This window comes from Pecten maximus, chromosome 1 (genome assembly GCF_902652985.1).
Source record: "Pecten maximus chromosome 1, xPecMax1.1, whole genome shotgun sequence".
Classification (NCBI taxonomy): Eukaryota; Metazoa; Mollusca; class Bivalvia; order Pectinida; family Pectinidae; genus Pecten; species Pecten maximus.
Window position 1 is genome coordinate 2,568,498 of NC_047015.1, and position 16,107 is coordinate 2,584,604.

The window sequence follows — 16,107 nt, forward strand, 5'->3', positions numbered from 1 at the left end:
GTCTAACTGTAATATTTCTAAAAGGAATACATTCTAAGATTTGTTGATTGATAATGTTACATAAGTATTCGTTAAATTCATTAGTATTATGAGATTCAGCAATAGAAATCCAATCAGTTTCATCTATATTCCTATTCATTAGATCATAATTTGCATCCTGATATAAGAGTTGTTTTTTTATATGTTTTTTGCTTAAAAATAGAATATGACATACTAAAATGTATTTGACAGTGATCACTACATTTTGGAGGAGTTACAGCTACATTTTCAACAAGGTTAGTATTGTTACAAAGAATACCATCTAATGAGGTTGAAGTGGTAGATGTAACACGTGTAGGTTCATTGACATAATTGAGAAGGTTGTATTTTATCATAAGCCTACCAAGATGACTTTGAGTTTGTAAGTTCAACATATCCACATTTATATCACCAGTTATAATAATGTCAAGATTAGTATCTACAGCTCTTTCTATAATAAAATCAAGTGTTTCCCAGTGACGAACTGGCATTTCAGGCCTGTAAATACAACCTAGTAAAAATGTATGTGATTCAATGTGAACCTCTAACCATAAGAGTTCAATACCTTCGTATTCTAATCTAATCTTCTTTTAGTATCAATTGTATTTTTAAGATAAATTAAAACTCCACCTCCAGGGCCTGTTCTTCGGTCCAAGCGATCATGACAAAATGAATCAATTGAAATATCGGAATCAGCTATTTCTGGTGAAAGGTGTTGTTCAGCAAAAACCATAATTGTGCAAAATGCCAAAGGGCTTAACCTTTTGACAGCAAAGTCAGTGTTTTCCACAAATGAACTGTTATCCAGAAACATAGGCCCCACGTCTCTGTTGATTGATAAATGAAAACACTGAAATAATATCTATAGAATCATAGAAATGAACAAGGGGCCTATGGGCGTTAACGGTCATCTGACTCTACAGACCCTTCCACTATTGTGGTATACATACTCAGTAGCATGTTAGTGATATTGTTGGCAATGGCAGCCATCTTTGATTTCAGACTAACCGAAACAACACTTGGTCAGGACAATCTCAGGTAAGTTAGAGCAATTTGAGATTGACTTTGAAATAATTTCAGGAAAACCATGATTGCCCAATCAATCATCTTACAAAATGGTTAGATACCATCTACCATACTTAATATGGAACACACTGATAAGATGGTTCATTACACTGGAACACACTGATAAGATGGTTCATAACATTGGAACATACTAAGATAATTCATTACATTGGAACATACTGATAAGATGGTTCATTACATTGGAACACACTGATAAGATAGTTCATTACATTGGAACATACTGATAAGATGGTTCATTACATTGGAACATACTGATAAGATGGTCGTTACATTGGAACACACTGATAAGATGGTTCATTACATTGGAACATACTGATAAGATGGTTCATTACATTGAAACATATTGATAAGATGGTTCATTACATTGGAACATACTGATAAGATGGTTCATTACATTGGAACATACTGATAAGATGGTCGTTACATTGGAACATACTGATAAGATGGTCGTTACATTGGAACACACTGATAAGATGGTTCATTACATTGGAACACACTGATCAGATAGTTCATTACATTGGAACACACTGATAAGATGGTTCATTACATTGGAACATACTGATAAGATGGTTCATTACATTGGGACGCGAACCGACTATGCACATCTAGGGTTAAGAGGAGATCTACATGTGAGCTTTGAGATAGGTTGATTTAATACTTTATAAGAAATATAGATATAAAATTCAAAATGGCCACTTTTCTGTTTTATTAATCCGCGATTACGGAACAAATGGAATCTACATTGTTCTTGTAGATTTAATAATGTACTTTGAAAGGAAAACGAAAAGAAGGAAATATTCTCAAAATCCACTTCCATTACAAGTTAATTGCATGAAATTAACCTGTCTGACTCTAACCTCATATTCCAAGATTGAAACATTCACTTATCTCGTAACATATACTAATAATCACCGTTAGGAAGAGCACAAACCTTAAACACCTTGATTCCATATTTATGATTTATATGATCAAAATAATAAATCGTATATTGCATTCAATTACCAAAAATAATCAATAAATATACTCATGAAAATAAATTGATAATGCTCTAATATCTTCTATCTCGCTTGTTCAGATTAACATCTCCGGTAGCTGGCCTAGGCTATACTGACTAGATATTTTTTTTTAATGCCTACATTCCGCTCTAGATGGTATCCAATCATTTCTTATATACCTGATAGGACCATACTACAAACAGGTGAATACGATTCACACTGTACACTATAATAACTTATAATAACGTCAATCAGCAGTTAGATTACAAATCGAGCAAATTAATACAATATTATAGATTTATTACTACATCCCTTAAAACATATAGGAATAATTGAAAATTCAAATTTCACACTACCACGTAAATAGCATTGATAGATATGGCCTACGCCTATACATTGGTACCGTGCCTGATAATCCAAGAACTTGTAAATATGGGATTTGCTTCCCTTGAATTGTTAAAACTGATAGTAAATCAGACGGTCATTCATAACAAGAGGCCCGAAGAGTATGTATCACCAAACAGGATTATTTTTTCCATAGAGGTCAGAATAAAGAATATAATTTGCAATGAAGTTGTATTTTACTTAATTTAATGTTTTTGTTTCAGTAAGTAGGTAAGCATAAAAAAATTGTTTGCCGACGTATTGATGCAGAGCATAATGGTTTTCTTGAAATCACTGTCGTGTACTTGTTAGGGAATAATATTTTCAAGATGGCGGGCTATCATGCTCTCAAAAGTTAATAGTGCATTTTAAGATACAAAATCCCTTATTTTTATGAACAATCAGACTGAGACAAATACAAAGTCAAACTCAGAAATAGATAAAACATTGTACAAAATCATTGATCAGGTCTTTCATAAACAACTGTAAATCCTTCGCAAAGTTGGGCAAGCTGTAAAACTTGGAAATCGAAGCGTGATTTGTCAAGAGTTTTCACTCATATCAAATGACAAAAGCAACTTGGCGTTTATTTTTATTGCCAGAAACACTCCCTGATAACAAGAGGCCGAGGGCTGAGCATTTTTGTTTATACGGAGAATAATGCCAGACTTACGTCCGTCAAGCGTGGGATCGGGCATAACAATATTTTAGGATGATGTTTGTCTACAAAATGTTGGGAAAATATTCTCACCGATAAATATAGCGACAAACCAACCAATTGCTTTTCCATAGACTTTAGTGTTAACGTTTTGGAGTATTTCATTGAAATTCTTGAATTCAATATGACAATTAAGGTTTTTAACAAACGTTTAGGGTCTCATATAACACCTAATCCAAAAACAAAAGTTGGGTCCTTCAGCTCAAATTTTCTCCAGGGTAGCAATTTTGAAAATGGAGGAATTTCGCAGTAAAAATTCTCAAAAATCTTAAATGTTTACCTGGTAATTATTATTTCCTGAAATTTATATCAACATTTCATAGGGATAGTTACCTATCAGGCTACATATCTATTTTCTTACTTCAAAACATACTGGCAAATCAGCGGCTACCAGACATTTTATCCTTGGGTCAACTTTCTATACATAGTACGGAAGAGCATTAGGGCCATGAAGCAAAAATATTAAATTCATTTTTTCATGTTAATAACTCGAAATTTCGACTTACTAAATTTCAAGATAATAACTCGAAATTTCGAGTTATTATCTCGAAATTTCGACTTAATAACTCGAAATTTCGAAATAACTCGAAATTTCGACTTAATAACTCGAAATTTCGAGATCATAACTCGAAATTTCGACTTAATAACTCGAAATTTCGAGATAATAATTTTAGTTATGGAGATTGGTAATGCACTAGATTTAGTGTCTTTATTCATCATTTGTATTTCTATGTTAATCATAAGTATATTCAACACAATCAATCATATTCACTTAAAGGGGCATCCCACGAAAGCAAACTAATTTTACTTTTGGTTATTAAGACGAATTGGCTATAAATCATCCTGACCTAAACTGATAGAGAAGATGAAGTTTATTTCCCATTCTTTTGTGTATATATGTACATGTATGTGGGAGGCCACTTAAAAGGGTCGAAGAACTAAGAAGGCTTATAGTAAATTGATAGTGGAGGTAATAATGACTATAAGGAGGGGCCTTTCATCTATGTTTTCAGTCTTAGACAAATCACGGAATTACAAGTACAGATGCTATCGAAGACTTTCATTAAATGAATTTAACAATTCTGCTTAAAACTTCATAAAAGTTGAAAGATGGTCACACATGTACCTGCATATACACGTCATAATGTGGTAACCTAGACGTTGAATAAATGAATCGCCTGAAGATGGCCGTTAGGCCTGAAAACGTTAACAAAACACAACAGTTGTCATGTTGAATTTATATTTTTCAACTATATATACATACACATACAGTGCATTCCTCTTAATATCATGTCCTATTTGTCAGACAAAAACATGATATTTACAGTAGTGTGACATTAAGAGAAACATGTTTTTTCACTAAATCTAGTGCATTACCAATCTCCATAACTAAAATTATTATCTCGAAATTTCGAGTTATCTCGAAATTTCGAGGTATGAAGTCGAAATTTCGAGTGATTATCTCGAAATTTCGAGTTACTAAGTCGAAATTTCGAGTTATCAAGTCGAAATTTCGAGTTATTATCTCGAAATTTCGAGTTACTAAGTCGAAATTTCGAGTTATTAACACGAAAAAATGAATCAATTTTGTTTGCTTCATGGCCCTAATGCTCTTCCGTAACATAGAGGATGTTTCAAACATCTATTTGTTCAATTGGTTGGTTGTTCCCTATAAGGAAGTTAGATGGTTGTACGAAGTTACGCTCTCGACCGTCTTCAAACCAAGACGTACATAAACACAAATTAACAACAGCTCCCCTGAGCAGTGATACGATTGCGCACATACGTTTACACACTTTTATGCTACTAAACATTTAGAATTTGTACAACTAAGAATGGAAAGGAATCCTCCTTGATTTGAAATGACTGTAATAGAAAACTATCTAAATAAATACCGACAGTGTGCGAGATTGTGTACCCCAACTATAAACGTACAGATTAATGGGCGACTCCTAACTCAACTGTTATAATTTGATTTTTTTTTCATTTCAATATGTCCACTCATATTCTGAACAAAGAAGGAATTTCGAAGTAGTTCGAAAACTCGGACCCCACCCTCCACAGGAAAAGAAACTAAATCAAAAAAGCATAAAAAAAATGATGACTTTTCACATTAACATATGAGTAGCCTGCATGTTCTATCCCTTAACGCACAGGGCTTAAGGGACAAAAATAAAAGGTCCCGATTATACGAATGGTTAAAGCATCAGAAATTTCAAATTGTGTTTTTACAGGAAACACACTTTACAAATGATATTAAAAATGACGTGGAATACGAGATTGCTAATTTCGCTATTAGTTTAGATAGTTTTGGAAAATCTAATAGTAGAGGAGTGTCTGTTTTTATTAATAATAAGACAGATATAAAGGTAGTGTCTGTTAAAAAAGACACAGATGGACGTTTATTGATAGTTAATATTGAAGTAGCAAACAATTTCTATACGCTGGTCAATATGTATGCTCCAAATGATGAAAAGTTGAGAAATGTATTTTTCAAAAATGTTAAAAAATTGGTTGCTGATTTTGCTCAAGGTACTATCATTGCTGGAGCTGATTGTAATGAAGTGCTTGAACAAGCAGATAGAATTTCTAGGAATAATAAGCAAAAGTCTTTGAGAAAAACGTACAGCTTTAGCCAATTTATCAAATGTAATAAACTTATTGATATTTGGAGGGTAAAAAATAAATTTAAAAGACAATTCACATGGAGGCGGAAAGGGACAGGTGAGGCGAGTCGAATAGATATGTTCTTGATTTCAGAAAATCTGGGTAATATTATCTCTTGTGATATTCGCCCGGCGCAAATAAAGTATACTGATCATCTGGCAATCTCAATTAAAATATATTATAGTTCAAACACCAAGGGCAAAGGAATATGGAAAATAAATAACAGTTTACTGGATGAAGTTGAATACAAATCCATGGTAAGAAATGTGATACGGGAACTGAAAGAAGAGCAGGCTGCTCTTGATTTAGGTAAGTCTCAATTTTGGGATTACTGTAAAGTAATTATTAAGAATAGAACTATACACTACTGTAGAAACAGAAGTAAGAATATTTCAGAAAACATATCGCAACTGGAGAAAAATTTAGTTAATCTACAGACAGAACACGTCCAGAATCCACAGGAAATTTTAAAAAGCCAGAGGAGCACAGGTAAGATCTAGGGTAGCATGGATTGAAAAAGGAGAAAGGAATACGAAATATTTTTTAGGTATTGAAAGACAGAGACAAGCAAAAAAGAATATAACTAGTATTAAGATTGGTGACGATGATATTGTTAACGATCCAGAGAACATATTGAAGGAAATCGAGACTTTTTATTCAAAGCTTTATAGTAGTGACGGCATTGATAAAAAGGAGGTAACTGCGTACATTGATAACTGTGAAGTTCAGTATACGTCATCCGAGGAGGAAAATGTTACATGTGAAGGTGAGCTGAAATTAGAGGAATGTACAGCAGCAGTTAAAAACTTTAAGCCCAACAAAAGTCCAGGTAGTGATGGTCTTTCTGGTGAGTTTTATAAAACTTTCTGGGATGATATCTCAAATATTGTGCTAGGCTCGCTCAATGACGGATACAGGAAAGGTGAGTTAAGCAATACACAGAAGCTTGGAGTCGTAACACTTATTTATAAAAAGAATGACCCACTATTGTTACAAAATTGGAGACCGATTACACTGTTAAACTTAGATTACAAAATAGCTGCATACGTTTTGGCTTCACGACTTAAACCCTTGATGAAAAAACTGGTAAGTACAGATCAAAATGGATATATAAAAGACAGATTTATAGGGTATAATATAAGGCAAATTCAAGACGTTATAGATTATTCGGAGAAATTCAATATTGACTCTTGTCTACTCTTTTTAGATTTTACTAAAGCATTTGATACGATAGAGTGGGATTTTATGTTTAGCTGTTTGGACAAATTTGGTTTTGGTCGTTCTTTCATCAAATGGGTTAAGGTGTTATATACCAATATCAAAGGCTGCGTTAAAAACAATAACTGGTTGACCGGAAGTTACGTTGTGTCACGTGGTATCCGACAGGGGTGCCCTCTATCGTGTTTAATTTTTGTACTAGCTGCTGAATTACTAGCTCAAAAAATAAGAACAGATGTTCATATAAGTGGTATCAGTATTCGAAATAGGAATATGAAAATCTCCCAACTAGCAGATGACACTACTTTATTTATGAGGTATAGGGACATCAGAAGAGTGTTATCAATCGTTGAGCAGTTCGGAAAAGTGTCTGGTCTACAATTAAATAAATCTAAGACCGAAGGTTTGTATTTAGGCTGTAACAAAAACAAAGATAAAATGTTTATGGGTATTAATTGGGTGAAGCAAGTTAAGTCGTTGGGAATGTACTTCGGCACAAACTCAAAGGTAAGTTCCAATCTTAATTGGGCAGATAAAATTACAAGCATTGATGAACTAATCAAAAACTGGAAAAAAAGAAAATTGACCATTATAGGAAAATCTGTCGTTGTTCAAGCTATAATATTACCACAGATAACCTACTTAGCAAGTGTCCAATACGTAAGTAAAGAACAAATAAAGGAGCTTGAAAGGAAAATATATTGTTTTATCTGGAACAATGGGCCGGAGCGTGTTAAACGTAGTGTTATGATAAGTGATAAATCGGAAGGCGGTTTATTAATACGGGATGTTGAATCCCATATTGATGTTTTAAATGTAGCCTGGATACAAAGGTTAGTATCTCCTGTAGACGCCTGTTGGAAGGTGATTCCAAATTATTATTTGGAAAAGCTTGGTGGCGCCACTGTGTTGTTTCGTATGTCCCCATGACACATACGCAACCTTCCAAAAAACGATGAACCATATTTTTATATTAACATCCTACAATCATGGTTGAAACTTAGAGAAAATAACGCGCCGATCGTTGATTATAACTTTACAGATATTTGTCGAGAGATCATTTGGGGAAATAAACACATCAAACTTAACGGAAGGTCGCTAATTTTTAAGACCTGGATTGAGTCCGGGTTAATTTTTATCAACGATATAATTGATAATGATAGTATAAATGAAATAAAAATTTACCAACAATTAAAAGAAACGAGAGACTGGATAAGTGAGGTAAGTCAGGTAAAGAAAGCTATTCCTAAAGAATGGAAGGACAAAATCAAGGGAGATAATGCACGGGTAAATGTACAAACTGACTCTGATTTATTAGTCTTTGATAAAGGAGTGGGTGTAAAACTTGATCAGGTAAATAATAAGTTTCTTTACTTAGCATTTATAAGAAAAAAGAAATAAGAGTCATACTGCAGAGGTATGTGGGAAGATTTGTTTCAGTTAGAAAGCAGTGGTTTGATTTTTCATGAATTATTTGAATTTATCAATGATATCTTAATAGAGAATAACGAAAAAAATTTCAAATGGAAGCTATTCCATAATATTCTTCCAAATGCAATCTTACTTAAAAGATGGAATATTATTGATAATGATGAATGTTGTATATGTAAAGTTAAGGATGATTATAAACACTATTTTATTGAATGTCAATGTGTAGACCCATTGTGGAATTTGATACATGATCTTTTACAAAAACATAATTACAATGTTCAGCTAAGAAATATGTATTGCATCGTGATAGGATATAAGATTGTTGATAAGAAGTACAAAGAATTTAACATTCTTATGTCCCTGATTGGTTATACAATATATAAACACTACCACATCTCTAATAGAAGGGTAGACAGTTGTTCAATTGTGTCTTTATTCAAACATTTTCTTGAGAGAAAATTACTCCTACAACGATATAGAGTTATAAAATTATAGAAAAGCATAGCAATGTATTTAAACGAGTAACATGTAAAAACGAATAAAAAAAGAATGATTAAAAGAATCAATAGAGAATGTGCAATGATGATAAACATGGCTCTGGGAGCTTATTAGCTCTTAAAATGTACTAAAATAGAAAGTTATGATCTATGTGTAAAGATGGGTAAATGAAAGTATTATGTTTACATGAAAAGGGCGTATTGGTGATATATACGCTGCGTGTGTACTGATGGTGATGGTGTTTTTACTGTGAGTATTCTCTATTTTTGTGTGGGTCTGTGTATAAACCAGCACGTATATGCAAGTATGCTGCCGTTAGTATAGAGTTTCTGCTTCTGTTTTAAGGGTACGTGTGTGCAAGGGTGTGTGTGTGTGTGTGTGTTTGGAGAGAGAGAGAGAGAGAGAGAGAGAGAGAGAGACACACACAGAGAGAAAGAGACAGAGAGAGACAGAGACAGAGAGAGAGACAGAGAGAGAGAGACACAGAGAGAGAGACAGAGAGAGAGACAGAGAGAGAGAGACAGAGAGAGAGACAGAGATTATTACTTTCGAGGATGAAATTATGAACACCACGTTTGTATGATTTGTATAACGAGAAATGTAAAAGTATGGTAATGAAATATGAATGAGAAGTTGGACTATATACATATAATATTAAGATATATCTATGAGCCTATATCTGAGCATAAAAAAAAAAAAAAAAAAAGAAGGAATTTCCATTAAGGTTATTATTTGGGACCAATTCGTGCAATTTTTGGCTGGAATTTTACGAGACCAATCCGAAACGCAAACAAAATAATTTCCTTTGTAAATATTATAAGGCTTTAAGCGTAAACAGCAAATTGCTTAAAACGGATGTCATCAGGGAGTCTTTCTGACAATAAAGATAAACATTGGGCTGTTTTGCTGATTTAATAAGAGCAAAAACTCACGGCGAACCACGATTTTATGCTAGAGTGTAACTATTCACAGTTGTTCATGTATAATGTAGCATCTCGATAAATGTTGTAATGATAATTTTAACTATTTCTGAGCTCGATTTCGTACTTGTCTCAGTCGCATTGTTCTTACAAATAAGTGATTGTGTAGCTTAAAGTGACCAACTCTCTTCTGTAAACAGAATGGCTCGTTATATTGAAAATAACATTCGTCGACCTTTTGTGACCTATATACTTAGGCTACGAGGCAATGTCCATCCGTTCACAGCATACAAGACAACATATGTACCAATTATATTGATATGAATTTTTCCATAGCTTATTTAAGAGACCCATTATTATGTAGACAACATTCAGGTAAACGTTTAGGCGTGATAGACGCTTGTTCCTTATTTTAATTAGAATTATGTTGTAATGTAGAAGTTCTAGTCACATAATCCCAGCATATTGAAATATAAGGACTAATTTCTATTTGATGATATAAAGAAACTGACTGGTCTTGAGACAATTTAAGTATAATTTATTGTCTTTAGACCAACTTAACACACTATAAAAAAATCGACAAAAATTAGATTGAATCTTTCAGTGGCTTTAGGTTGAGGGGCGGGCGTCCAATTTGAAATAATCGGGTATGACTCTTAACATGACACTTCGTTTTATCTACCTAGGCATGCTGGGAAAAATACTAGAGTCACGAGGTATATATTGATATAGGTAAAGTGGTGCAGTAAGCTAGTTAATTGAATGCTTAAAGATGAAGGTATGTGCAACGCTTATCCAAAGCTGTCGGAAAATATACAAGTTCTGTCCAAGATGGGTCCGAGACGCCTTATATCCAAGGTAAGTTTTGCACAGATAGGATTTTATTACATTTTAGCGACATGAACGATTATTACCATATCCTCACCAAATGTCTCACTATTGTAAAATTAAAGTCTTCAAATCTTTGAGTCATACGAATATTAAAGTTAATATACCCCTATGTTTGGTATGAGGTTTGATATAAAGTTCGGGATACTGACCGACAGCCTATGTGACCCTTTGAGTAGCTAACACCGCGATACTTAGGCCTACATTTGACCATACAGGACAATGTGTACTAAAACAACAATGGCTCACTCTTACATAATCACAGTGTTGGCACGTCATATAGGTGAATGTTGTCAGTAGGCAGCACACATTGAAATTTCACCTAGGAGCTATCTTCTCAAGAACGTCGTAGACATTTCATAAAATACCCCGAAAACATATCAAGCCTTTCATGAACTTTAAATTTGATATTGTGAAATATGATATGTTTATCAAATATTGAAACTATCTGATATATTTTAAGAAGGAATCCTATGTATTATTTAACTTTTGAACGATATGTCCACATTCTGGTGGTGAACCTATATTTCAATTGTTACATGCCTTACTACAGTTAAATGCAGCCAAACTTCAAATATTTTTACTTAAGTGTTTCAGAGTGCAATAACCAGTCTTAAGTCATGAATTTACAGTTTAATGAGATGTAGGGTGGTTCGATGGTGTACAGTTAAATGAGATGTATGGTGGTTAGGTGGTGTACAGTTAAATGAGATGTAGGATGTTTAGGTGGTGTACAGTAAAATGAGATGTAGGATAGTTAGGTGGTGTACAGTTCAATGAGATGTAGTATGGTTAGGTGGTGTACAGTTTAATGAGATGTAGGGTGGTTAGGTAGTGTAACAATCAAAACAATCAAACAGAAGTAACTTGACTTGAATTGTTAATATATATCATGACTATCCATAGGTATTGATTTTGACATTAAATTTGTTAAGCTACCTGTTAATTTCGACAAAACAGACATAAAAAGCATGTTTCATGAGAACAAAAAAATGTGGATCAGTCATATTGCACAAAATAACCATGCCGTTATGGTCACAAGTGTCTATGGTAGGTAGTGCGATCGTTTGTTTGACCAGATTTTACTTGATCAAGTCATAAACGTTGATTCTCTTTCGAACTTGAAACGCAAATGGCGGCTGTGAATTATATTGCACAGTTATGGCATAAAGGGAGGCATTTCAATTACTAAAAATGCCCATATTAGATACTATGAACACATCTGGGCACTGTTAAAGGAATGTTTTCGAGACAAATAGTCAAATAGTGAAGTTTGTGGCTATTTTAAGAATTTTGAATATTTTACCTCAAACTCTGCAGTTTAACTATTTTTTCTAAAGACTGGCTACTTGCAAAGATCATATTTCTTTATTGTGTCTGATAAGAGCGTTTTTGAAGATTGAAATGCCTCCCTAGATGTCAAAAATGTGTTATAAAATTCACAACCGCCATTTAAATGATACACGAAAATTACAGTGTCTTTGAGTGGTTGGAATTTTAAAAAAGAAAATTGAACTACATCATACAAAACATGGGGACTTGTCAACTCGAGTTTTCAGATAATTTGAAGGTCGCCAGTTAACCTCATTTTACCCAAATGTGAACTAGATTTGCATGTCGGTCTGATCGATGAAGCAGAAAAAGCTTATCCATGACTTGTGACGTTTGATTGTCTTTATCAACATAAGATATGCGAATCAGTTCATTGACGTCAGATATGCTTTACACTGCACTATATACAGATGATAACACGTATAATAGTAACAGTGATTTATACCTTAGTTGATGCAGTATCGAATTACTTGTTCCCAGTATCAAGATTTCTGTGACAAATGTCGACTACTTTTAGAAAAAAAAAACAGGACAAGTTTCGCGAGATGAAAGTTGATGAAGACCATGGGGAAAATGGTCGACATCATGATTTTATTGGGAACCATTCTTTTTGTACATGCCACATGAAGTCAAACGAAAATCGATTCTTGCAGAGCCTAGTGTTTCCGGTGTCACCACCATAACTCTCATTTAAAGAACTACTTAACCTTGATTCAATTTAGATTTGTATAGCGGGTGTAGTCGTGACCTAGATTTGTATAGCGGGTGTAGTCGTGACCTAGATTTGTATAGCGGGTGTAGTCGTGACCTAGATTTGTATAGCGGGTGTCGCCGTGACCTAGATTTGTATAGCGCGTGTCGTCGATGAAGCAGAAGACGCTTATTATTCTTGAACTCCTGGTCTTTTTTTTTACGTCGGTATTGTTTCTCAATCCGAAAGATGTATTTTGCGTATTATTCCACGACAATGATGTAAAATTTCATGCCGTAAATTTGTCCCTCGAACAGCTTACACAATATCTTTGTGAAGACCATAATTACATTTGACGTCGTTACCTGTTTCGTATTTATTATCTTTCATCTTTCTCTCACACCTATTGTTTGCCCCTCCTATTGTCTTTCTCTCTCCCCTATTGTTTTCCCCTCCTATCGTTTACCCGTGAAAAAAGGATATATCACAATAGGTCTGCATGTGAATCGCTCAATGATTTATAGATTTATATAAAAGTTTTGGAGATTGCTTAAAGTTCAATCATCCGACATCTCGGCACAATATTTGCATTTCATTTTCCAGACACCAAAACAACGACGTGAGACGATATTTAGCAATGGTAGGCTGTTCTGACGTGAGGCAATATTCGACTATGGTGGACAGTTATGATGGCAAATTTGGAAGTGGCATGTATGCAGCTAACGGCTACTCTTTGTGCCTCAGTCAGGCAACAATCCTTGATTGCGTCGGTAAATGAAATAAATAAAAAGCTTCATATACCAAACAGTAGAATTTCTGAGACTGCAATTAGGACAGTTTCTTTGGAAAAAATGTTTGGAGATGAATATTTAAAGAGCACTTTGTATTGTTTCATTTTTAAAGATTTTATTGATAAAACATAATGGGTGTAGGGCAGCAGGCTGATATCTGTATAATGCCTCTCCCTAAGTAGGACTAATAGAATAGATTTAAAGTTGAAAACAGATAAGTTTCCTCTATCAGAACATTAACTTTTACACTATTTCCACTACTTTACCTCACTGCTCACATTCTCACTTAGATCATTTTACCTTGATTGTGAACGATAAGGCACCACTGAACGATACGAGTTAAACATTTTGGAATACAACGCTTGTGAAGAACATCGCTAAGGTCAAAAGGAATTACATATGTATATTAATGTTAAAATGGAGAGCCGTTATAAACTATAAATAATTAATCAGAAAGAGAATCTCCAAAATCATTTTGTTCTATTTAATGACAATTGCTACTTTTTTGTTAGTATTGTAATTAATTGAATATGTCTTTATCCAACTCAAAAAACAAAAGTAGCTACAGACTAATTAGCATAATTAACATCCATATCCAAACCTTGTATGTGAACAATTTTCGATCGATTCAATGAATTATATTTTATCGTATTTATCAATCTTTTAGGTGCTATTAAGAAAGGATATGGATACCAATTCAATGACTATTTATATATGCGTGTTTACCTCATAATATTCTTCTTGAGAAATTATCAGTTGATGGTGTTTCGGAATTTTCGGTCAAATTAATAGGACATTATCTCTCCTACCTGACATAACGAACTAAGATTCAAGACTCCCCCAGTAGCTGGAGTAATATCACAAAAGTGTATCCCAAGGCTCAATTCTTGGACAACTTCTGTTCAACATATTCATAAATGACATCTTCGCAATTCAACACTGTAAACTTTTTGCCGACGTAACACCCTGTCATACTTATCAACAAACTTAACATCTGCACTGGTACAAGAAAATAAACACCTAATACACTGTTAAAACATAAATTAAACACAACTCTAGGGAAAGCATAGCCAACAAGAAATATCTTTAAAAAAGACAAACGGCATAGTTTTAATGCTGGTGGTTATAGCATAAAACTGCTGGTGAAATAAATTAAACTAATTTATAAATGCGCAGTTTCAGCACGGATAACAAAATTATATCAGTTTGAATCATTTTTGGTGATAATAAGACTGCATTTGAATCATGAATATGATTTTATTAATGTGTCATTTGAATAGATACATCCACTGATTCAGCATGCATTCAATCTTAATTTTGTTTCGTCTTTAACTGCATGTATGCATTTTGCATTTACCGCTACATTGACCAATCACATACTTGATCTTGACCAGTAATGCCACCTGTCGCGTCATATCTGGGAACAAAAGAAAATTAACCTGAAGGGTGTGGATGTTAGCTTTAAACTTTTGACTTCCAGAGACATTCCACAAGTTAAAACCAGTACATACGGCTTCAGATATACAAACATATTAGACATTCTCCAAGTCAAAACCAGTACATACGGCTTCAGATATACAAACATATTAGACATTCTCCAAGTTAGAACTAGTACATAAGGCTTCAGATATACAAACATATTAGTATAAGTATACAAACATACTAGTATGATGTTATATGTTGTGTCCACTGGTCAGAAGTGAAGAGAAAAATACGTTTAAATGGCGGATATATAACGAAATGCTCGCCACTTACACTCCCTGCCAGCTATCGTAAATGCCAAAGAAATTTAATTATGTTTAACACAATACGACTTAAACTAGACACAAAAAATATGTACATTAGATATCATTTCCTCAGATATTTGCCTACTCAACAACTTTAAGGGTCATGTATTTAGGTAATCTATATAGGTCATCTATATAGGTCACCTACATTTTGTATATAGGTAATCTTTATAGGTCATCTGGATGATGTTGAATTTCAAACACGAATAAATATCTAAATATATGCACATAAATAGTTATGTAATACACCGAAATGTTTGTTTGAACATGTAGTTTCTTAAAATCACCAACAGTTTCCTGTAGATGATTTCTTTTCTATAGAGTTACTTTGTGGTACGATGTAGCATGGATTAATTCTATGTCACACAAATAATCAGACCCAGTATATAGCCAGGCTGTTATGCTCACAAGTGTCTATAGCACAAGGGTAGGAGCATTTGTTTGACCGGATTTGACTTTATGTATGTATAAACACTTATTTGAAATGCAAATGGTGGCTGTAAATGATATTACAAATATGACTTAAAGGGAGGCATCTTTCAGTCAATAAAAATGCTCCTATATCATACTTTTAAGACATCTGATCATAGTAAGAGAGACCTTTTTAAGAAAAATTGTTAAAATTGTTAGTGAGTTTGGGACTTTTTTCTTCTAAACGCAGTCTTGTTTTTTTTTGTAAAATT

At 33.6% G+C, this 16,107-nt stretch overlaps 1 protein-coding gene across 1 annotated transcript in view; it reads left to right on the forward strand.

The window, feature by feature from the left end:
- The first annotated feature begins 997 nt into the window (after window positions 1-997).
- LOC117340019 (putative nuclease HARBI1) overlaps window positions 998-16,107 on the forward strand; it is a 26,829-nt gene continuing 11,719 nt past the window's right edge. The window contains exons 1-3 of the mRNA XM_033901772.1: window positions 998-1,056; window positions 6,053-6,177; window positions 6,494-6,790. Coding sequence (XP_033757663.1) covers window positions 998-1,056; window positions 6,053-6,177; window positions 6,494-6,790 — 481 coding nt within the window. The remainder of the gene's footprint in view (window positions 1,057-6,052; window positions 6,178-6,493; window positions 6,791-16,107) is intronic.